Consider the following 24,667-nt stretch of genomic DNA (forward strand, 5'->3'; position numbering starts at 1 on the left):
TTATGTATTGCATTGCTGTTTATTGAACCAAGTAACTTGTGCATTTTGCGATACATGAAGGGGGGTCGTCTTTCCTAGTCTCCGTCTTCCGTTGAGCCAGCCATGCTGTCTTTCCAGGGCACTCATCGCAAGGTGATATCCTGGGCATGAAATACAACCAAGAGGCACCAAGTGTAACCAAACGCACCAAGTGTCAGGGTTTTTAGCAAAATTTGGGAAAGCAAAACAGAAATCTTGGGAATGCACCACTGCATTAAATTCATCTTTTCGCTCCTTTGTGCACTTCGCAAACAAAGAACAAAAACAAAAACAAAATATTGAAGACTAAATATGCTTTCTGTTCCTCTAGTTTATTTCTGTGGGCCGCTGACCAAGTGCGCTTAGGAGAGCTTGCCTATATGCGCATGAAAAGAAGTTTCAGAAGATATAAAAAGCTCAAAATTTTTCCAAATTCATTTTCATTCATTGCGCATGCGCTCCCCGCATTTCAGTACGAGAATAATCTAAAATCATCTTCATTCAGTTCTGTGCGCGTTAAGTGGCATTGTAATCACAAAACATTAATAATCGGTCAGGGCGCCAATGAGTAGACACAGTCCATGCAGCACGTATTTCATTAACGCGCTGGAGTGTGCAGCGGCTGCTTACATCGAGGCTGAAGCGAAATCGGAAAACCTTGCTCATCATATCTCTCATGAACTCACGTTTGGTCCCTGCGGAACGTTAGCATAAAGTACTACGGACTCTGCGATGCCTGCCATCAAAGCGACAGTGACTTTCCTCAGAGGCTCAGGTATTATCGCATTTTTTAAAGGCGACTTAAGATTTCTTTTTACGTGTGTACGCGTGACATTTTATAGCGGCAGCTATTATATAGCAGTCAGGGGCGCAGCCAGGGGGGAGAGGGGGTGCTTATGGGGCTTCAGCCTCCCCCCCCCGCCCCGAAATTTTTTCGAACTGTCATGCACCGCTGACCAAAACAACCACCGGCGCCGGAAGTCATTCTGTATTTTGTCACCTAAAATACCTTTTTCAGACTATAAAAGACATTTTGGCGCGAACATTGCTAACTCGCGTCGGATTTTGTGGCAACGCCCATGCACCCGGAGTCACGTAAAGCAAGCATCAGTTAGCATCATGATCATAATTACCATGCGAATACGAAAATTTTGAGGACATCAATAGCCGATCTTGATTGACCTTGCTTATTGAAAGCCCTGCCCATGCGGCGTTTCCCAACAAACACACTCGGATATTGGTTATTTCAACCTGCGGCATTATTTGTGGCTTTCATTTGTCCTTCTCTTTCCTTTTTATCTAACTGCTTTTATTTTTTCTTTGAACCAAAGGAATACCCTTCTGTAATTTGTGGGGATACACATGAATCCCCTGCCCCATTGTAACGGCCGCGCGTAATTATCACGCGATGCTATGCGCGCGCCGTTCGGAAGGTTTGCGAGGGAGGGCACTCACGCCGCCCCCGCTTCCTTACTCGCCCCGCCGCGACGCCGCTGCAGGGACTTTCCCTCTTTCCCCTTTCACAACGGAGAGACCTCCTCTCCACAGCCCGGGAAGGAGACGCGTTTCTCCCGAGGCTCGCTTGTCTTCTGGCGGGAGCCGTGCACACGCACGGATCGGAGATCTGCCACGGAGACCGCTGCCCTTATCGCCCGGCCACCGTGTGTGACTTGACCGCCGCGGGCCGTGAGCGAGGAACCACGCGAGGTGAGCGGAACCTACTTCCCCCACATTTTTGCGTGCGTTCTGCCCTTTGTGTTTTCCACCCCCGTACGCGAGCGGAACATCCTCGCTCGTTACGGCGGTTGTATTGTTGCTGCTGCACTGTATTGCTCGGGAGCAATAAACGCTCCTCCGAGTAGCATACTCGTGTTTGTCCCCTCTGGCCCGAACCCGCCGTGGTTGCGACTCACCGCACCGCGGGTTGGGGGTCACAGCTCTGACTGCTAGGGCTGGCACGCTGGTGCTAGAAAGCGACAACTGCTTCTAGCCCTTTGAGCGTTATCACAAGAATAGACCCCCATATTCTTGGCGCCCAACGTGGGGCCAGAGGTGTGACAAACCGAGTGTCTGTGTGAGCGACTGCCGACACATAGACTAGCCATGGCGGCGAGCGGGATTGACATCCAGTCCCTGCTGTGGTTGTCCAATACGGCTTCTCAGCAGCAACATCCTGGTCACGGCACTCACTTGGCTGAGACGCCTAGGCGAGCCGTCCGGACGCCTAGCGCGATGGGCGCTACTCCTCCAGCGTTACGACTTTACCGTGCGCTACAGGAGGGGCAAGAACAACGTGGTGGCGGACGCACTTTCGCGCGCGCCCGTTGACGGCTTGGGAAGTAACAACACTGCCCACTCCGCCGCGCCCGACAGCCAGAGCAGCGCGACTGCCGCGCAGCTCACACAACGCCCCGAGGGAAGGGACACCCCGCCTTCCCAGGGCGAAAGCGTGAACCACTTGGAAGGCGTCAGTTCCGTGGTGAGCGTTTTCAGCAGAAGGGAGCTATTGGAGGCACAGCGGGAGGATCCATTTTGTCGAAAAGTGTTCGACGGGCTCAGGGAGCCGGGCGGCGCGGCCGCGGCGCACATGGAGGCAACTGGTATTGTTGTCCGTGCGGGGCGCTCGAACACAGCTGGTAATGCTGTGAGCGCGTTGGATTCCTATCTGCTCGACTCCGATGGCATCCTGCTGAGATATATCCCCTCCGAGAAGGATACACACGAGTCCTTCAAGGTGGTGATTCCACGCACGTTGAGAGGAGCACTTTTACGCTACTTTCATGACACGTGCATCGCTGGGCATGCGAGTGGCCCTAAGACTTACCTCAAGTTGTGCCGCCTCGCTACCTGGCCTGGCATGAAGCGGGATGCGATACGCTACGCCCGCTCGTGCGACGTGTGCCAGAGGGAACGAGTGGCCTGTGGAGAACACCCTCCCCCGCCAGCAGGCAGCCGCACCGAGAGGCAAGGCTCGACAACAGAGCCCGGCGCCTCGTTACAACTTGCGCCCACGGCAGAACCAGCTCTGACCAACGCGCAGGGAGTAATTTCTCCTGCTTAATATGGACGGAACACCCCTTCCATATTTCGCACCACGGCTTCCGGAGCAAGCACACGCTTTCTCGTCGGAAAAGACCGAGCGGGGTTAGACTAGCTCAAAAAAAAAATGTGTAAATTGGTAATGTAACTAGAAAGAAAAGATAGCCTTGCAGCCGCAGGCCAGCCTTCACAGCGTGCCCGGAGGAGAGCCAGCGGACGCCGCAACGACCGTTGCGGCTTCGAGCACCAAGAGCCAGGCCGTTTGGAAGGCGGCCGCATTCCGAAGCCAAGAGCCCGCTGTCACCACCGAGTTGCACAGAAGAAGAACAGCTTCCGGTCGGCCGCGGGACGAGCGAGCGGGAATTCGGGGAAACCGGGGCCTGTGTCTACCATGGCGAAAACTGCAGCAGAGAGGCCGCCTTGGAGTCCCCCTGTCCCCGCGGCAGCGGCTTCGCCCGCAAGAAAAGCTTGGTGCCCCGCTGGGCCCGCCTCGCAAGTCCTCTGCGGCAGAGGGAAAATGGGTCGGCGCGCCTTTGTCACCCTCCAACGAAAGGAAAAGAGGGCCATCGAGCCAAGAGCGAGCGTTCGACCAGCTGAGGGGAGGCCTGCCGTACGCTGTGCAGAGGGACGACACGCTATGCGTAATTGCCCCGAGCCTGCCTGCCGCCCGTGCGTCCCGGCAAAGCTGCCCTGGCCGACTCACGGGACCTGCGGCCATCGACCCCCTTCAATCCTGGGCTCCACGGTCGTCCATGGCGGTCGTCTACACTGCCTTCCTGCCCTGGCGTCCACGGCCTTCGACGACTGCACTGCTGGCTGTGAGCTGAATCTTTTCTTTATTGGTCTTTAAAGTTAAACGGCGTTTCGCCGGCCCCACTCGGTACACCCCTTCGGTGAACGCGGTCTCTTCTTGGCCGTAGGGCAGTTTTAAGGAGGGGGGGATGTGGGGATACACATGAATCCCCTGCCCCATTGTAACGGCCGCGCGTAATTATCACGCGATGCTATGCGCGCGCCGTTCGGAAGGTTTGCGAGGGAGGGCACTCACGCCGCCCCCGCTTCCTTACTCGCCCCGCCGCGACGCCGCTGCAGGGACTTTCCCTCTTTCCCCTTTCACAACGGAGAGACCTCCTCTCCACAGCCCGGGAAGGAGACGCGTTTCTCCCGAGGCTCGCTTGTCTTCTGGCGGGAGCCGTGCACACGCACGGATCGGAGATCTGCCACGGAGACCGCTGCCCTTATCGCCCGGCCACCGTGTGTGACTTGACCGCCGCGGGCCGTGAGCGAGGAACCACGCGAGGTGAGCGGAACCTACTTCCCCCACATTTTTGCGTGCGTTCTGCCCTTTGTGTTTTCCACCCCCGTACGCGAGCGGAACATCCTCGCTCGTTACGGCGGTTGTATTGTTGCTGCTGCACTGTATTGCTCGGGAGCAATAAACGCTCCTCCGAGTAGCATACTCGTGTTTGTCCCCTCTGGCCCGAACCCGCCGTGGTTGCGACTCACCGCACCGCGGGTTGGGGGTCACAGCTCTGACTGCTAGGGCTGGCACGCTGGTGCTAGAAAGCGACAACTGCTTCTAGCCCTTTGAGCGTTATCACAAGAATAGACCCCCATAAATTATAAGTGCAGAATAATTGTCGCTGTGCAGGCAGTTAAAAAATGCGTACTTTCGTATTGATTTCTGCATTGTTCCTCCATTATTCTAACCATATGGTGCTGTCGCGACTGCAGCATGGCCCAAGTACATATCGCGACTTCTGCTATCATAGTTTTGTTCTTGCCTAGATTGTCTGTCTTTCCGTGTGTAAAGTTTACTATCTGTGATTGCGCAGGATGTTTATTTGCCTTGTTTGACGCATTATATAGAGTGACTTTTGCTTAGATACGTAGATTTAATGGACATACGAGTGTTTAAATATCTTGTTGCGAGGTTCCGTGTATACATACAGTGACTTTGTTTCCGTTGACACTTTTTTGTCCTTTATCAAGTTGTATCTTCGCATTTCTAATACCCCACTTTATCTTCGAACTTCTAACGCATATTTTGCAGAACTCCTCATTTATACATGTGCTCGTTGTTGCGACTAAAATTTCGGTGCAATTACTCGCAATACATGACCGGTGACAGCTGCTGCTGCGCAGTACACCGGAACGAAGGACAGCTTCGTTGAGATTTTTTCCTGGCCGTTGCGTATGTACAAAAATGTAAGCGATCTTGAACGACAAAGATTCATTAAAATATTTGTCCCCTATAATTGCTAATTTCATGGCCTTTACGCTTTTCATATCAGCGGCATGCACTGCTTTGCTGGTTTCGGATTGATATAGTTCGAGAATTCGGGTGATATTTTCTTTACTTATTAAATACGCAAAAGCATGAAAGTATTGGCATCAGTTATGTCTGCCACAGTTTTTACGACATACGAACACATTCTTTTATTTTAAAAAAATACATATTTCGCTTGTCTACACAGTGCGTAGCGTTATCTAATACACAATGACATTGCCAATATGGCAATGCAGTTATTATTCTTGCGTTTGATCCCTCCAAAAATTCTGTGAGGTCACCGCGCTACAACATGAGCCCCCCCCCCCCCCCCCCCCCCCCGAACAAAATTTCTGGCTAAGCCACTGATACCAGTTACTGGGTTTCACATCTGTGTAGTAGTTGTAGTGCTAGTACTAGTAGTACACGTAACCGGTGGGTGCGCTGCCTTGGCAACCACTCGGAGGGCAACGCGTAGCGGAAGTGTGGTTGCCAACGGAACCATCCGAAGGGTTATTACCGCGGAAGGAGGTGGGTATGGAGAGAGCGTAAAAGTGCGTAACCGGAGAGGTGGGGGGGAGCGGATGAATTCGCAAGGCGGGCAAGGCGAGAGCAGGGGAATCCCCAACCAGAGGATGGTTACCCCGGAAGGAAGAGGGTTTGGTGGAAGGAGAGAAATGAAGCACGGTCTGTCCGCGGTGGTTCCTGCGAAACCTGAACCTAGAATGGCTGTCTGGAGAGCATCGCTAACCGAAGTACGAGGATGTGTGGAAAATTTAAAAAAGCGCTCTATACCTATGCATATATGCATGTCGCTCTCGAAATCATTTCCTCAGCCCCGCTGCGGTGACTCAGTGGTTACGGCCCTCGGCTGCTGACGCGAAAGACACGGGTTCGATCCCGGCCGCGGCGGCTGAATTTCGATGAAGGCGAAATTCTAGAGGCCCGTGTACTGTGCGATGTCTGTGCACGTTAAAGAACCCCAGGTGGTCGAAATTTCCGGAGCCCTTCACTACGGCGTTCCTCATAGCCTAGTTGCTTTGGGACATTAAACCCCAATAAACCAAACCAAACCAAATCATTTCCTCAATACAATGTGAAATGAACATATCTCAACGGTTGTCATTCAATCTTACCTAACAAATCAGTAACCGTTTTATGACGGTTACCGCTATTATACTTCACTTCAGGTCTGATAATCTTCATTGCCAGTGCCTAGTCAAATACATTACCAGGCAATCACCTCTCTTACCAACAAATAATGTCTCTTCTCTTTTCGTTCCAAGTTGCTGCCACTTTAAGTTCATTTGTTCCTTGACCTATATCTCTCAAGCTCCCTCTGGAGCTTCCGCGGGGTCGTTTTCTCGCGTCTGAAAACCTATGAGACGCTCGAATCGGGGACCGCTGCCGCATTATATTTCGCATCTTTCGCAGCTTCTGTTGGAATTTCTTTCCGCATTTGCGTTCGTTTCTTGGCAGTTATTGGATCGCCAACCACTATATTCGGGCTGCTAACTGCAGTATCAGGTATCCCCTATGCAGTAACGGTAGCGACCTTTTTGATATATCACAGCTTTTTTCTACTTCCTTATTTTTTATTCTGTACCTAGGCAGCGGTCCCGAAACTAGGCTGCTCACATCCCGGTGGGCAGGTTATAGAGACTTCATTAGGTCAGGGGACATTTCTCATCTAGTCATTTACTTTCTGCCTCCCACGGTGGGCAGGTTGCGCCAATCCGGTGGCCAGGTTGGGAAGACGCCTCAAGGTCACGTGACATCTCTCGACCAATGAACGAATTTCATGTCACCGGCCATCGGCGGGGTTTTGGTGTGACGACGATTGTAATGCAATGACACTGAAAACCCCGTGTTGCCCACTGTACCCGCGTGGACACCCCGACTATGGTTCTTTTTTGGTGCTCACCGATGGACCACGCGGCGCGGGCATTATGCCGCAGGGCACTGGTCGACGGTAACGCAGTTGCCCTGGGCGTTGCGGAAGAAACCGTCAGAGCAGTAGCATCCGCGCTGGCAGTCAGCCGTGCAGGCGGGGCCGATGGTCCGCTTCTCGCAGGTGGTCTCGGCGCAGGAGCTGCTCACGCACACCTTCCACTCCTCGTGGGCGCCACACGGTGGGTGGGGCTCATCTGCACAGAAAGGAGAGATAGAGACATGGAAATACTTCGTTTTTACCACTACTCAACAAATAGTTCGTAAGACATATTCGGCCTCACATAATGTCCTTAATGCCAGTCTCAATCGCGTGGCATGCTCTCTGAGGTCATGAATATGTGCAGCTAGACACCCTACAGCAGGATGTGTAATTCCGGAGGCGAAGTGTCGTCAGATAACTAGATAACAACTGTATTAACGCCCTGCTCTATGCACCTACATGGGCATTGCGAAAATCCCGTTACACCTCAAATCTTTCACAAGAGCAAAGTGTCGGGCTAGATGATACTATGTCTGTCCTTCCCTTCATCCTTCCTCTTATTCGTAGCGCTGTTAATTTAGGTACTCAAATCCTTGTTCCAACATATCCGGCCTGGTTCGAGGGTGGAGGCTGATTTCATCAAGCGCAGTCTTACACCAAATGAGCCGAGATGGCTGGTAAAGAAATGGCAGGAGAAGGCGGTGTGGTGCTGCCCATAAGGATAGTCATCGCCATAAGTGCTGTCACTTAGAAACGAAATACTAACCCCACAAGCGGGGCGTTCCTGAACCCACTAGGTAGTAATCTGGCGATCAGCGAGTGACCAACAAATAATTCGACGCAAGACCACTCAAGCCTCTCTTTTATACCTTCCGTAATCCCTATCAGCATGTGCACTGCGGCGCAGCCTTAAACAGCCCGCCACCTATTCAAAGAGCCTATTCAGGCCTGTTTCACGTTCGCAATGCGCGAACGCAAAGATTCGCTATGAGCAGTGCCTGCAATGTTATCGGTTACTTTCCAGTGCCCGCTGCAGCCTCAGAGTTAAAGTGTTAAGGCTCTGTGCTAAGCGCAGCTCTGCGTTGGAGGTCCTACGCCTAAAACAAAGCAATCACTCCATGCATCCCTTAGCTTAGAGATAAAGAACCAACAAATGCTTTCCAAGTGCTTCACAGCATTCAAAGAGTGGGCCACGGTCAGACACGCATCGCCTTCATTTTCATTTTTCTTTTCGCAGACTTTCTGATTACAATAACACTTACGGTAAAGAGCAAAAACGTCCATAACGAGTTTCGTGGTCGCGTTGTTATAAATGCGTACATTAACTTTGAAAGACTGTGGCATTTAAATGTTCTGAAATTTATTGCGAACATTGAAATACATCCAAAGAGATGGCCGGAGGCAGTAGCGAAGCATGCTTTATGCTGCTTTTGTTATTTATGAAAAAAACGCATTCAGGCCGTAAGCGTACGCTATCGCATGCATCAGACTAGACCGTTAGGTGCCCCGAATCTATCGGGTTATTCGTCTCTCTGGGCAGGCCGAGGGCATGTTCTCTTATGTCCTCTCTCGTACAAAAGCAGCGCGGCAAAGAACGTGAGGCGTAATCTAAGGACAGCCAGCAGAAACGGGATCCGTTTTTAGGTCGTCAGGTAACTACTGCGACTGCCACAAATTCGATTAATTTCTTCGTCTAAGGTCCACCTGCATTGTTTGTTGAGAATCCGGGCTCTAATTTTTTTCCACCTAATTCGCATTCAAGCACAACCGATGGCATTTTCGGCCTCAAAGCTCTCTGAATCAGACTTTTTCACCAGTCGATCTCCCGGCGGAAAATTTATGCCGACAGCTGCATAACAGCGTCGATATCACTTTAAAAGAGCGAACTCCAATGTTGACCAGTTGTACTTCCAACTAAATGCCTACACCAGCACCACTCTTAATAAAGGCGCCATATCCAGGGGACACCAGTACAACACTCTCGTGAATCATGGAATGCTTTCTTTAATCTATAATATCAGATTAACTGCACATGTAGTTTTTATGCCGAACGGAAAAACGATGTGGGTAGTAACTGCAGCTTACGACCGCGTTACATCTCGCCTCTTGAGCAGTAATAGCTGTTCTTCGAGCACCTCATGTTTCTGGCAATGCAGCAAGCCCCTACAAGGATAATCCAGACATCCCTTTCAGCTGTTTCTGGCTTGGAGTGTACCGTTACGCCAACGCCGCCTACCTCTTGGAGAGCCGAAGAAGTAGAACGAGTTGGGTGAGTTGGTAACGAGGGATTGCGACAAACAGCGCGAAAAAAAACAAAGACTGAAGAACGACAACACAGAAAGAGCGCCCAGCGTTTTTTCCTGTGTTGTCCTTTCTTTAGTCTGTGTTTTTTCTCGCTGTTTGTTCCAGCGGATCTCCGAGAGCGCTATCCCACCAACCCCAGATATCATCGGACGAAGTCATTCGTTAAGACCGCACAAGGCCAGCCCAGTACTTCCCGAAACGTACCCACAGGTCCTTCTTCGGGCGGGCACAGGTCCAGCGTGACGCAGTTCCCTTCGCCGTTCCGGTAGAATCCTTCCGAGCAGTAGCAGCCGTAGCGGCAGTCGGCAGTGCAGGCGGGACCTAGGACACGCTTCTTGCACGTGGTCTCGGCGCAGCTGCCGCTGACGCACTGCTTCCACACTTCGTTGGTTCCGCAAGGCTGAGGTTCGGGCGGGAACTTGAACTGCGTCGAGTCGCCATCTGCGTGGAATCGGTGGTTGAGACGCCCTCGTCGAGTGTGGTTCCCTTTCCTCACTGCTCACCCTATCTTGTCTACAAATAACTGCTTCAAAGTTTTCCCATGCCTACGCAGTGGTTATGGCATTAGTCTCCCGAATTTCGTCGATTCGAACCAGAAGAGGCAGGATTACGGAGTGCCTTTCTAGTGCACTTGACGTTGACGGAGCGAATGCATTTCTTCGAATAAACTGGAAGTTCGAAATAACAAGACGTTACTGTATCATCATTGTGAAGACACCTCATAGCAGCTTGCAACATATTACCTAGATTTGACTTTCGTTTCGCGATGCCTAACTAACAACGTCCAGTGGTTTTTGGATGTAGAAACCCATGGCAGTGACCACATCCCAACCTACCTGATTTTTACCGGCCATTGCACGTCCCGTTCTGCCACACGTATGCAGCGCATTGATTGGACAGTTTTTAAAGCGCGTATGGAGGATGCATGCATGGAAGGATTCTCGACAGGTCTTGAACAAAAAATTAAGGAGGTCATGGAGAGCGCAACGTGTTGCTACAACCCCGTCGCAAAGTACACCGACTTTGATATTGCATTACAACAACTGCGGGCACTACGGCGCAGGGAAGAGCGCAGATACCGACGCACAAAGTCGCGCTTAGACCTCAGAGATGCAAGACGCCTGCAGAAGAAAATCCAGCGCAGAATTCAAGCCCTGCAGACACAACGTTGGAGAACATTTTGCGAGACACTTGACCCACGAAAGCCTTTGTCACGCGTTTGGAATGTGATCCGTGGCCTTCGTACGTCCCCTCAACAGCGCCACCCGTTTAAATCCCTCGCGCTCCACCAAAGACGCAGCGAGGTCGCGGTAGCCGAAGAATTTTGCGCAAGGATAACAGGCCAACCGAACCCATCCACAACGCTGCACTGCAGTGATGTTCCACCCTCGCGGGATTCACGAATGGATAACTTGTTCTCCATGGAGGAACTTGACGCTGCGCTGGCTTGTTGCAGAAGGTCGTCATCGCCGGGGCCCGATGGTGTGACATACTCCGCGCTCGCCAACCTTGGCCAAGAGGCTCGACGGGTTCTTCTGGACACATACAACAAGTCATGGTGCGAGGGCATAGTTCCTAATGCATGGAAGACCAGTCGTCTCGTACCACTCCTTAAACCGGGAAAATCACCACTCGACATTTCAGCATAACGACCAATTGCACTCTCCAGCAGCGTCGGGAAAGTCATGGAAAGAATGCTGTTAACACGCGTGGAATGGTACCTGGAGCGATACCGAATTTACCCTGCATTTATGTCTGGGTTTCGACGTGGCCGCTCTTCCAATGACAATGTGGTTGACCTTGTATCGTCCGTCCAGCACCAAAAAAACTTGAAAAGATTGACTGCGGCACTATTCTTGGACATCAAGGGCGCCTACGACAACGTAACGCATCAGGCCATTTTGGACGCATTAGAAGCTGCTCAGATTGGAGGGCGCATGTTCAGCTGGATACGCAGCTATTTGTCAGGGAGGTCGTGTTTTGTCCAGACTGAAGACGGACCAACCTCTTCGCATCTAAATTCGCGCTGAGTCCCGCAGGGTGGAGTGCTGAGCCCAACTCTTTTCAACATAGCTCTCGTCGGCCTGGTTGACTCATTGCCACAATCAGTCCAGATCTCAATATACGCCGATGATATCTGTATTTGGGCATCAAGCGTGACCCGTCCCCAAGTTCGTGCGAGACTACAAAAAGCGGCAACGATACTGACGTTATACCTTCGTCAGCAGGGCCTAAATATTTCAACCGAGAAGTGTTCCCTCGTGGCGTTCACGCGAAAAAAAATGACAAGGTACCCCATATATATTAATGGCAACGCCATTCCCTATGAGAAAAACCATCGCTTCCTTGGCGTTGTTATCGATAGGAACCTCTCGTGGAGTCCCCATCTTTACGACATGCGAAAGAAACTGACAGCGATTGTTCATATTCTCTCCTTCCTCGGGGGAAAGTCCTGGGGTGCATCTGTACGCTCGATGCTTCAACTGTAGCGTTCGCTGTTCCTGGGATACATGCGATATAGCTTTCCCATTTTAAACAATATCAGAAAGACAAACCTTCAGACACTTCAAAGTGTTCAAGCGCAAGCTCTACGAATCTGCCTTGGGCTACCTAAATGTGCCTCCACGGCAGCCACTATTCTTGTCGCTGGGGAGCATCCTGTTACTTCATACATTGCTGTTGAAACCATGAGAACACACATTCGGCACCTCACGCGAGTTCCGAGTCATCATCTTGCAGCTCTTCCCGTACTCAGACCACATACTGCATTTGCAAATGTAATTCAAGCTCACCGTGCCTATCTTCCTTCGCAGTTCGCCCACCCATCAAGATCATGCTCACCCGTATGGAGTCTCCATGAACCCCGGGTGCACCTATCTATTCCTGGAATTAATAAGAAATCTGATTTATCATTGCCTGCTCTCAAGCAACTGACACTGCATCATTTGCATTTTAACCATAAACACCGCATACATGTCTACACAGATGGCTCAGTGACTTCAACAAGCTCTGCTGGGTCTGTGGTGATACCGGCCAGGTCTATTTTAATGAAGGTGAAGACTACCTATCTTTCCTCTTCAACTGGTGCAGAACTAGCTGCCCTACGGGCTGCAGTTCAGTTCATTAGTCAGGAATCCGCAGATGACTTGACAGTTTTCACCGACTCTAAAGCAGCCCTTCAAGGCCTGCAAACTGCACTACGCCGTGGGTCACACGAACAACTCGTTGCCGAAATCCGCAAGCTCTACCATGACGCCACATTGAAAGGACATAACATAATTTTCCAGTGGCTGCCGGGCCACTGCGGCATTCATGGCAATCACCAGGCTGACGAAGCTGCCCGTTCTGCCCACAATGATGGAATCCCCGTTAATATCCCCGTAACGAGAGCTGACGCAGCGTGTGGTCTTCGTTCTTTGAGGCTGGAGCTCACACTTTCAGCGTGGAACTCTGGTGAGTTGTGCAACCGTCGCCTCAGGACTTTGGACCCTGGACTGCGCCTCCGTCTTCCGTGTAATGTAGCGCGTCGTGAAGCAACACTACTGTGTCGTCTATGGCTCGGTGTTGCCTTCACGAATAAGTATGCTTTACGGATCGCGATGGCCGACAGCCCTTCTTGTGTGAACTGCGCCTGTGATGAGACAATCGCCCATATCTTGTGTGAGTGCCCTGCCTTTGTAGCCGAAATACATAGGCTGCGATGTGCTTTGGACCGCCTGGACCCTCGTCCTTTCACAGAGGCCAAGATCCTCGGTCCGTGGCCACAACAGTCAACTGCCATCAAGGCTTACAAGGCACTCTTTCGCTTTTTGAGAGCGACTGCCTTAATTGACAGACTGTGATTATTTCCCGTTACTTCTCTCTTTCCTCTTTAATTCCCCTCATTCTCTTCCCCTGTGCAGGGTAGCCAACCGGAATCCTTTCTGGTTAACATCCCTGCCTTTCCTTCTCTCTCTCTCTCTCTCTACCTTGACATGAATTGCGTTTTTCGCTTCGTTTGCGCTACATGTAGTATTTTTAGACAGAGTTAGAGCTTGGGCGAGTTGGTGATGGTTCACTTGCCACATAGCGCTAAAAAGACACGGACACAAGGGAGACACACAGAACGGGCGCTAACTTCAATATACATTCACAAAAGGAAGATATGTGCGTCAGTGCTGCCTCAGTGTTTCTTTCTGACAAGGAAATGCTTTTCATGTCGGCTAATCTTTAAATCCTGTCTGACGATAACGCTGTTTGATTGCTTCCTTTCTTCAAATGTTTTTATCTCCTCTTCTCTGTTATACTGCCTGGTCTTATGCAATAAACTTCAGTGGTAAGTCAGCGCCCGTCCTGTGTGTCTCCCTCGTGTCCGTGTCTTTTTAGCGCTATGTGACAAATATTTTTAGACGTTTTCTTTAGCGCTTTGTTTCAGTTACGTTATACACGTCTTTATTATTACGATTTGTTCAACTAGTTAGCCACTGCAATTCGATGAGTGCATCCTGTATTCGGTTCTACTCTTACTCCGGGTAACCTATAGGTTTGAGAGGAGTTCTCCTGAGGCCAAGAATAAGCAACGGCAAAGGGTTGTGAGCCGTCGTTCAACGGTGCCGGCATTCGTTCTGTGAACTTGTGTTGCCCAGGCACGAAGGCGCATTTCCGTAAAAGTTCCCCACCCAGTGTTAGCGCTAGCTGGCAATGACAGGAAGCTCGAGAAAAAAAGAAAATGCGCTTCGCTACTCCTCCAACCAGTGGTTGCAGACCTACCTTCCATCTGCTTTCCACTTTCTCTAAGCTCCTGTTCAGAAATTAAAGGGCACTAGATATTCGGACGGATCCACCGGATCTTGCTGGACTTCCAGTGGAAATCCGGCGTGTATCTATATATGTAAATCGTGATTTATGCGACTGGCTTGGCGCTGAAGGGCAGGAAGAACAGCGACATCTGGTCGCCCAGGCGGTCGACACGCTCGACCTGTATATTATGGTCGAATAAAGGTCTTCTACTACTACTACTACTACTACTATGCCACAAGGCACACTGTCGCGACAAAAACAAATCACTACGCATGCGAGTCCCCTGTTGTATTCAGTGCACTACGTTGCTCAAATAAATAGTTCAAGTCGGTACATCGCTTGAACAGTAAGTGTAACCCGCCCTTCTTACGACCTGAAGCCGTAAAGCGTGCGCAGAAACGCGATAGGAGTTCCCTTAAACCAACACACTCATGCATCCTCGCTTGCATCCTCTTAAGTGTACTCGCATGAAAGCCGCACTGCTCATAGAACTCGAACGTTTCTCACCCGGGTAGGCGGCGCAGGCAGTAGCCGCTACGGCCAGCAGTACGAGAAGGCACTTCATTGTTTAAACCTGTCTTCACTGCCCTAGCTGTCTCAAACTTCTGGAGGCAAGTGGCGTGTCTCGCTTGAAGGTCACGCCTTTTTAACTCTCGAAGGCACCACTGAAGGAACTGAGTCTCCAGCGGAAAAAAGAAAGAACTTTCTAATCTCTCCTTCGCATAGTTTCTGGCATCGTAATTGCTCGCAACGGAAGTACACTGTACCCTGGCAAGATCTCATGCAGCAAGGCGTTGCGTCGGAGTACTGCCTTTAGGTGATTTCTCTAGCCCCTTACAAAATGTGTCGTTCACTCAGGAAGCATGCCCTTCTTACAATCTAGCGGCGAGCTGTGGCCTTCCTGCTTTAGTGCGAGGTCTCAAGCCAGACGTGCCTTCAAGAAAACAGTAGGAGGCGTTGGCCTGCTCCAGGCAGAAGACAATTAGGTTTGAACGCCTGCAAAGGAAGTTTGTTATCGAACCAATTAGCCGGCCAGACTCCATACTGCATATCAAGAAGAAAACACGGCGAGATTCTGAAGGCTAGCGTTTAATCTGCATATTTTGCTTTCAGTAAAATTTATTAAGCTTTTATAATGATAGAGCCGCGTTCAAGTTGAAATCATCCTGCAACATCTTCTTTCTATCAATGGATATTTCTTTATTCTTACATTTACATATCTTGAGGACAGCAGTATGAAACTAAAATCTACAATTTGCGCAATCAATGTCGATAAAAAACAAGCAACAATGAAGAAATAACGGCGGCATAAAAAAAATGGCAACTGGTTTAGCATTGCGAAGCACGAAATAGTGCGCGAAAGCAGAGTATTTTGCAGGTGGACACCACCGACACGTACATGAAATCGCGATGGAGGAAGATGGTGCCTGAAAAAGAACAAGGGGGAGGCAAGCTTTCTGAGGGGATGCGAGTGAGTTCGGGGCTTGTGGAATCGATTGTTGTCTCAAACAGAAAGATAGTTGTGAGGGAGTTTGAACCGGAGGTTGTCTGCGGCATAACTGCGATTTGTGGGCACGTAGGGGACATTTCCAAGTTTCTGGCTGTTGAACAAGATGTTAGTCGTGAAGAAATTCTGCAGGCTGCCAGGTCCGTATCGGCGAATTCTTCCTGGTCAAGCGTTTACGCTGTTCTCGTAGTGCAGGAACTTTCACATTCGCAACTACCTGCTATATTCAATGTTATCTGGTTGGACCGCATTACAGTGTTTCGGCAAGGCAAAATATGCTTTGGAAAGTCAGAAACGTTTCGCATTTCTCAACGAATGGCAGAAGTGATAAAGGCACTTCTTTTCTTTTTCCTTTTGTGGCATATGCGTTGCCTTGACACTTCCTCTGTTTTGTATAGGTGGGGGCAAAAATAAGCTAAGTGCACTATAGCATTCGAACCCTAATTACCCAATGTGTAATGCAGAGAGAGAGACATGACACATCCAGGCTGGTATTCATAGCTGGTGCGGTTTCCAACGAATACACCATGGTTCTTCCTTTCTAATAAGAAACGTGTATTCGCAGCTATAGAACAGAGCAGTACGCGCCATTTACTCATGTCCGCATCTGCACATGTCGGCTTGCGCTCAGTTCTGCTTTTGTTTGTTCGCAGTTCAGCAAGATAGTTGCGTGCGCCATATGTACGGACTCCACTGCACCTTTCTCCTCCTAAAGTTAACGACCTTGCTTTTTTGTCGCACCGACAAGTAGCAGGATACTGGCAAGTGACAGGTCTCTCACAACGCCGACGCCTGATTTTCTGCGTCACCAGACCTTTAACGCTGTAGCATTAATATTATTATTTTTTCTTTCAAGAGCGTTAGCTCTTACCCGCCCCTTTTCGAGATTCCGTGGGGTCTGCTACCACCCTGAGATCACAGCGCCACCTGTGGCGGCAGCTAGAAAACAGCACATCTCGCAATGACACTTGTAGCGCCATCTACAATAACATTGCAGAAACAACCACCTTTCGCATGCCACTGATGACGTCACGGTTCAATATAGTGGATAGAGGTGGAACTATGTGAGTAAGGAATCAGGGAACGAAATGCCGGCATAGTTAATGCTCGTTACTTAACATCTTCCAGACGGCGATGGCCTTTTCCTCCGCTGCTCAGGTCCTCGGTCACTTGTGTTAATCTTTTTTATTCAGCACTGCACACTCAAATTTTCCACTGGCCTTGTCCTCCTCTTGACTGAACTGAAGGGCTTGGCAAAATGTGCATCTGATCCCACCTCAAGCACACCAAACATGTAAGCCGTGGTGACCTGTGGCAAAGCTGTCTACGCACCATTAAATTCAAATCATCATCATCGAGACGTACCCACAGGTTCCTCTTCGGGCGGGCACTGGTCCAGCGTAACGCAGTTGCCCGCGTCGTTTCGGTAGAACCCGTCGGCGCAATAGCAGCCGTAGCGGCAGTCATACGTGCAGCCCGGTCCGATTGTGCGCTTCTTGCAGGTCGTCTCGGCACAGCTGCTGCCCACACACTCCTTCCACACCTCGTTGGCGGCGCAAGGCTGGGGATCGGGCGGGAACTTGAACACCACCGCGTCGCCATCTGCGTGCATTTGGTCGCCCAGGAGCTTACATTGAATACCGCACCCCTTTTCTTGCTGGATTTCCTTAAAGCTCTGCAAATTTTTATTTGAACGTTCACTCGCGAAGATGCCATGGTTTAAATGTTAGACTGAATGGTATCATCAGTATGACGTTAGTCCACTCTTGCTTGCAGTTGGTCACTACCATGAAAATTGCTGGAGCTTCATTCATATGCATATACAACCTTCGTCAGAAGTAAAAAGCTGTACACACAAACCCCCGCCCTCCCTTCTAAGACCACGTAGCCAAAAGTCTACTAAGACCACGTGACAACGCAGTATGACATTAATTCTCTCCTGCTTGCAACAGTGGATTCACTTTTACGTATTGATACATCGTTTTTTCAGGGCTTTATCAGAAGGTCATGTATGCGGCATCTAAGCCGTGCAGTGGTTCTCTTGCAGCATCCATGGAAGTCCTAATTTTAGAGAGGTAAGGACGAGAGTTTCTCTCAGGTTAAAAATTTTGGAATGCTGGCGATGCATAGCAAGACCCGTAGAATGACCAAGAAGCAAATTCCTTGGGCTCTGTACCTTTGGCGAAAGGCGTATATGCCAGCCTTATACAGTTTCGTTGAACCCTTATTTCACTCAATGTTATATGCTATATGCGCCGCCAGGAGGCAAGATAATGAATACGTTTGCCTTTAGATTTCCCCAAGTGTGAAATCATTTCTCTTTGAAGGAACATCACCTATAACAACTTTTTTTTAATGTAAATAGAACACGCAACGGTGCTATCTCGGAAAGGGCAAATATACTGGAGACAAACCCACGCCTAGTCGTGCATTCACTCGTTCCGTCAGCTTACCTTACACAATCACGCGGTAGTCATGCTCATGCTCACGCGGTGGACGGAAGTGCTTCATAATGTCACTTAGTTGTTACGATGGTCCAATAGGAAGGGAAGCAGCCATAGGCTTACAAACAGTTTATTGGGCAGTCGTGTGCCCACAAGGAGTGAAGAAACTCGGTAGCGGCTTTAGCGGAAACTGCGCTTAGCAGTCTCCGAATGTCAGAATATGGCTCAGTGGTTATGGTGCCCGGCTGCTGACCCGAAAGATGTGGGTTCGATCCCTGCCGCGGTGGTCGAATTTCGATGGAGGCGAAATTCTAGAGGCCTGTGTACTGTGCGATGTCAGTGCACGTTAAAGAACGCAGGAGGTCGGTATTATCCGGAGCCCTTCACTACGGTATCCCTCAGAGCCTGAGTTGCTTTGGGACATTAAGCCCCAATAATACCATTAAAACCAAACCAATGTCTGAACCACCGCCGCTCTCAACCGCGCTCAAACTTAAGTTCACAGACAACATTCGAGATAAGGCATGGAAAGTATGAACGACCGCCCCGACTATCTCAGAAGTAGCTGCGTGTGCCTACAACCATGAAAGAAAAATCTGGTCGCTTGTCACGTCACAAAATGATAAGACCAAGTGGCGGTACTATCGACCATGAACACATAACCATTCCAATATGTCTAGCCGTTAATACCTCGGCAAAAGCGTGCGTGCAAAGGCGCTTCGCCGGACACTTCCTCTGTTTCATTTCAGTGGCCCCTTATACTGTGGATAAATGTTGAGGTAGGGTCACCAGACAAACCTTTCTTACCAGCCGCCTAGTATGAAACAAAAGCTGTGCCTGCAAGAAACAGTCGGAGCACATCCACCTTTAAAAACATATGGCAGGCTTCAAAGCCATTCCAGGATGAACAACTGGAGGCCAAAGACCGTATTTTATAAGCTGTGCGTTTTACATTATCTATTTCCCGTCCATCGAGGCCTCTGCCATTAGTCACTAAGATATACCCGCAGCTTTCAAGCGTCCGTGGTAAGCGACCCTGCCCATTAGGTGCTTGGCGGCCGGACCTCACCCTTGGTTGCACATCGCACGCATTGACAGCCAGTGATAATGTCTGGTCGCCTGCTGTTGACAAAGCGATGCGATGCACCTCATCATTGGCTGCATATCGTAGCCAATGGCAGCCAGTGAAGAGATCCGGTCATCAACCACCCAATCACAAGCGTTTTAAAGCACATTTTATCATGACTTGGATTAATCTTGTTCTTTCGCTGTGAGTCGTCTCCTGCTAATTACAGGCCTTCAAACCTTGTATTACTGCATTGCTTGATTTGTATATGCACGCATTCGGAAGTGCTACAAGCGGTCTCGAAATATTATGCTGTTCTAATTCTGATAGCATCAGTACACATACCTTTTGTTGTTTTTCTAATGTTCTATAAATTATTGGGCCCGCATCGGAAGGTTCCTGAAAATTGCTGGATACCGCCTTGTAGTTTTTCGCCTGGCATACTTTTATTCGTTTCGAATACGAAGTAAAGCTTTTCAATCGCACAGTCATTCACCGTCATTATCCAACTGCAACTACGCAAACTGCAGGACAAAGGCCTCTCTCACCGACCTACATTTAATTCTGTCCTGTGCCAGATCCGGTCACCGTATCCCAGCAAACTTCGTAATCTCAACCGCCCACTTGACTCTTCCGAACCCGACTACACTTACCCTCTCTTGTGATTCATACGGCTAACCCCTATAGATAGTTAGTTATCTTCCTTTCACATTAGATGTCATTCCCAAGCCAATCCCCTTTTCTTGATTTAACCTAGGGCATCGTTAACTAGCGTTTCTTCATGACCCACTGTTCTCTCTTCCCGATTGTTAATAATACGCGCAAGGCTTTCCCTTCCGTAGTTCCCATTCGCTCATCCCTCCTGTGTGGGTCGTGGTTGGCCGCAGAGCAGTTCACCTTTAGGGCACTGTTCCTGGGCGACACACGTGCCGTCCGGGTGCCGGAAGAAGCCCTGCGCGCAGAAGCAGTCGCTCCGGCAGTCGGCCGTGCACGGACCGAGCGGGTCGCGCACTTCCCCGCAACGCAGTTCTGCGCAGCTGCTGCTCTGACACTCCCGGTACTCCTCGTGGGCGCCGCAGTCTTTCTTCTTCGGGGACTCGGGCTGGTCGCCTGGAAAGAAAGGAATGCAGTTTAGCCCCACGGAGCTGTGTATCTTTCCTGTTTATATTGTGTATCTTACGTGTGTGTTTTAGTCCTATAGCATTAAAAGGCCCTCTTGCGCAGAAAAGCGGGCATCAGCGTCGGAATTGTCCGCGTCGGCTTAGTCGATGTCGGCGTATCGACGCTGGCGATGTTGACCCTGGAGTTATCAGCGTTGTGAGCGATGAATAGGGCGGCGCAGGCAGCCACCCGAAAAGAAGCAACCTAGATGCGCATCTTAGGTCACGTGACTTAGGATGCGTGACTTAACCACGTGACCTAACCACCCTGGCAGGTGCCAGTTAAATTAATGGTTTACAGCGAGAGGTTGCTTGGGAAGAGCAGCATGTGTTGCACAAGTCCAGCCGGTAGCAACACCTGCCATCGCAGGGCAGTAACGCATTCCTTAACCTCTGCACCACTGCGCAAGGACCGGTATGAGGACTCCCAGGGACATATGAATGTAAAGTTTAGAATGACGAATTCTGCATATATGGCCATTAACTCACTTACGCTATTGCCTCATAGTGTCACCTCCAATTTTTGTTTACGTTTTGTATATCTTTGCACATCTTGTTTTCTTTGCGCACCTCTTGCATACCGCTGTTCGAGCACCGCTGCTTGTGTGCTGTTTGTGCTTTATTGTGTATTTTTTTCTTCAATACGCTCCACATCTGTGCTTGAAATTGGGACGCTGGTACAGTCTGCAGGCGCACAGCACTTTCATGTCTATTTCAATGCTTAAGTGCATTCTGCCCATCCCTCGGCATATGTTCTGCCACTTTACCGTCCGCACTGCCAGAGCTCCGCTAAAAAAAAGTAAAGCCTACCAGTGTCTTTATAACCGTGGTTACCGTGCATCGCCGCTTTAAGTAAAAGATCAAATGCTTTAGAAGGATCCCCGAAGGTAGAGTAGATTTGTAATAAGGGAGTAAATGCTCATTGGCATCCCCCCAGGCACAGCCATACGGCTGCAGAATGGTTTATCCATGTGTTCTAGGATATCTCTAAAGGAGTAGACGAAGACGATTACGAAGTCATCCTCGTAGCAAAATTCACACGCATTCATCGGTAATCAGTGCTAATTTATCTTTTTCATCCGCTGTGCATACCGTTTTTCGTGTGTCCGGATAATATTTTTTTTTTTTGCTTCATAAAACCGTTGTCAAAAGTCCTGTGCTGTTTGGTGGAAGGGACATATGTTAAGCTTTAACTTAGTGTTTAACTCGACTCGTTTCACCTAAGAAACAAATCGATAAGACCATTTAAATTCACCTAGACTCGCGGGGTTTCTGAACTGGCGTTGATATGGTGTGCAGCAGAAAATGTTTTTACAGTGATAGCTCTAGTACTCGAGGTACAACTCAGAGCTTAGCCTGGCTTTGCGCGTTTGACCTTGAACCATGACCAAGGTCAAATCAAGCACACATCCTGACGACTAACAATGCATGACTATGTGTCTTGCTGCGCATAGCAACGATATGCCTGTTCGGTATGGTCATAGCTAATGACCAGCAACAACGTGAGCGATGAAGAGCGGTCACTTGACTTGAACCTTTGGCCTTGACCTTGGACCTTGACCTTGGACCTTGACCTTTAGAGCTGAGGACGAAAGTTTTGAATATCAGAAAACTGTAAGGTACAGGAACATTGAAGGTAATAGTTCATTATTTCGATGTGTAGCAAAATCTTTCTTTTCTAATGTTTCCATCACTCGCATCTAGCAGTAAAGACTGCCATAAAAGGCCGATGAAGAACGCTTTTGACTACAGAAAAAAGGTCGAGAGCAAAAAAAAAAATTCAAGCCTGCTGATGGAGATCTGCATTGTATTGGCTTTTTAAGTGAAATCTTACAATATATGAAAAACTTGCGCTCATAAACTTTCTCCCGTTCAGAAATGCTTTTGACCAGAATTGTTGCGTATGGACGTTGTCAGCATATGGCCACATGCGAAATGTATCAGACAACACACTCTTTTGTAAGGTACAGATGAGGACAAAAGTAAACAAAGCATGCTAATGCCTTCTAAAATTCTTTCACGCGTTGTCTAATTTAAATTGCCAGCTACGGCGTTTTTATGAAGGCGGGGTACTCCAGTACGCTTTATCATGACCAAACAACATTTCATCATCTATGATAGGGAAGGCTTGATTGCATTTAGAACGGAATCGCGTGCTCATTTTGCTTATGTCCGCGGCTGTACGTGGCCGGGCCAATTGATGCCCCACCGAAGCATTCCATACTCAACTATTCTGGACAAAAACATCTTTGAACTTCAAAGAGTTTATGAACGCAGTTTTTTACATATTGTAAGATTTCACTATAACAATAAATATGTCCGCATATCTCACATCGGCAAGCTTGCATTTTTTTTGCTATTAACGTTTTTGTTATCGTCAGAAGCTTTCCCCATTGGTTTTCTATGGAAGTCTTAAAACACTTAAAAAGAAAAGACTGTGCTACACCTCGGAAGAATGGACCATTACCTTCAATATTTCCATAACAGTACCGTACAATTTTCCGATAGTCAAAATTTTTGTTCAAGAATGTTGGACATGTTCCTAGCTACAGAGACACGCCAGAACAGATACCTAAGTCACTTCCTTTTTTTTTTCTTTTTTTACCATTACTCCTATGCAAGCACCTGTCGCCGGACCGCCTTATCGTGTGTTTCCTACCAAGAAATGGTGTTATCTCTCACACAAAATAAAGACCAGGCACTTATGCATATGCGATGCTTCGATAAACTTGAACGCAACCGAACCACCCAGTTTGATTACTTGAAAAAAAAAACGTCATAAGGTGGCGCGGCGATAACTGGTTCCATACAGCTACTTGCGAATGAAGAAGCAGAAAAAAAGAGTTCTGTGAGCGCCTATTTGGGCGTGTCTCTGTGGTTATAACTATGCGTGCTTTGATGGGGCCAGTTTAAGGTCGCAAATAGTGTTTATCGTTGTCGCCTCGTTCTTGATGTTGTCAATGTTGCGCCTTATTCTAATTCAATACTCCGTATTGCTGCGTTATACGTTTCCAGGGAAACTAAGAACAACATCCAATTTTCGCTCTTGGTAACGATACATTCTAGGACACTTTTTTCGTGGTACTAGGATGATGTTCGTTTGCCAGCAAAACACGCATTTATGGCTCACAAAGCAACATTTAAGCGCATAATATGTTGTTCCTACTCCTCGGTTCAAACTCGCAACGTCAAAACGACGAGAGACTCCATGATGAGCATTTAGAAGTTAATGACGGCTTAGACTAGCCTCAGGGATTCGGGAGCTAAAAACTGTCTTGAGGTCACTGCAGTTTGTTTACGAAAAGTGACGGCGATGCCAATACCGGCATGCGATTTTTTGGTATTTTCCAGATTATAAAATCTCCATGAGAAGTTGGGCTAGTTAGTGCGTATTCACAGTTAACGAGTGCGAAAAAGACGAAGATGGCTGAGAAGAAGACGACAACACAACACAAGCCCTTGTTGTCGTCTTCTTCTCTGCCGTCGTCGTCTCTTTAGCGCCTGTTAACCAGGCATAAAGTCTCCGTTTTCAGTTAGCGATAGCCGCTTTGCAATCATAACGCCGTAATCTTTCGATGCGGGTCGAATTAAGTTAGTCCCCAGTGTTCCTTTAATACCTCTTTACAACTATTGTTTACCAGTGCCTTCCATGTTATTTTTTTTTTGGTCTCTAATGAGCAATTATGATGTATTAGCCGAACTGAAGTCAATAAAGTAAACTGCTTCCTTGCAGCCGTTCTCGAAGCAGAGACTCACCGGTCTTCTCTTCAGCCCTGGAGAGGGCCAGGCAGCACACAGCGCCGACTGCGACGAACCACAGTGACTTCATGACTGACGCGACCACGCAGATTTCCAAGCCTCACTATCTGCGGGTCTGGTGCTACACAAGCAGACGCGACGGCTTTCCGATGACCGTGACTCCAGCTTGCGCAAATATCTTCCTCGTAATCCTTTGCACGCTTAGTGCTTCTCTGTTTAAAAGGCGATGTACACGGCGGCTTATACAAACACCGAGGGGGGGCGTGGCTTGTACCAAGGCTGTCGGACGTCTCGCCAGTCTGACTCCTTAGAGAGGAGAGTTACCAGGAAGTAAGACAAAACGCGTCTTTTCAATCGCTGCTACCGTGGCTACGATGCATGTCTCGCGA

The 24,667-nt window shown here is 49.1% G+C and overlaps 1 protein-coding gene across 1 annotated transcript; it reads right to left on the reverse strand.

The window, feature by feature from the left end:
- LOC149346893 (mucin-6-like) lies at positions 1 to 24,667 on the reverse strand. The gene is made up of 6 exons (XM_089586754.1): positions 24,276 to 24,667; positions 20,257 to 20,469; positions 17,215 to 17,451; positions 9,768 to 10,004; positions 7,251 to 7,473; positions 1 to 140 (listed from the first exon to the last, which is right to left on the reverse strand). The coding sequence occupies exons 1-5, from the start codon at positions 24,346 to 24,348 to the stop codon at positions 7,274 to 7,276; spliced, it is 960 nt and encodes a 319-aa protein (XP_089442880.1). The 5' UTR covers positions 24,349 to 24,667; the 3' UTR covers positions 1 to 140; positions 7,251 to 7,273.

The sequence above is a fragment of the Amblyomma mixtum genome, chromosome 4 (genome assembly GCF_055824585.1).
Source record: "Amblyomma mixtum isolate Tamu chromosome 4, ASM5582458v1, whole genome shotgun sequence".
Taxonomy (NCBI): domain Eukaryota; kingdom Metazoa; phylum Arthropoda; class Arachnida; order Ixodida; family Ixodidae; genus Amblyomma; species Amblyomma mixtum.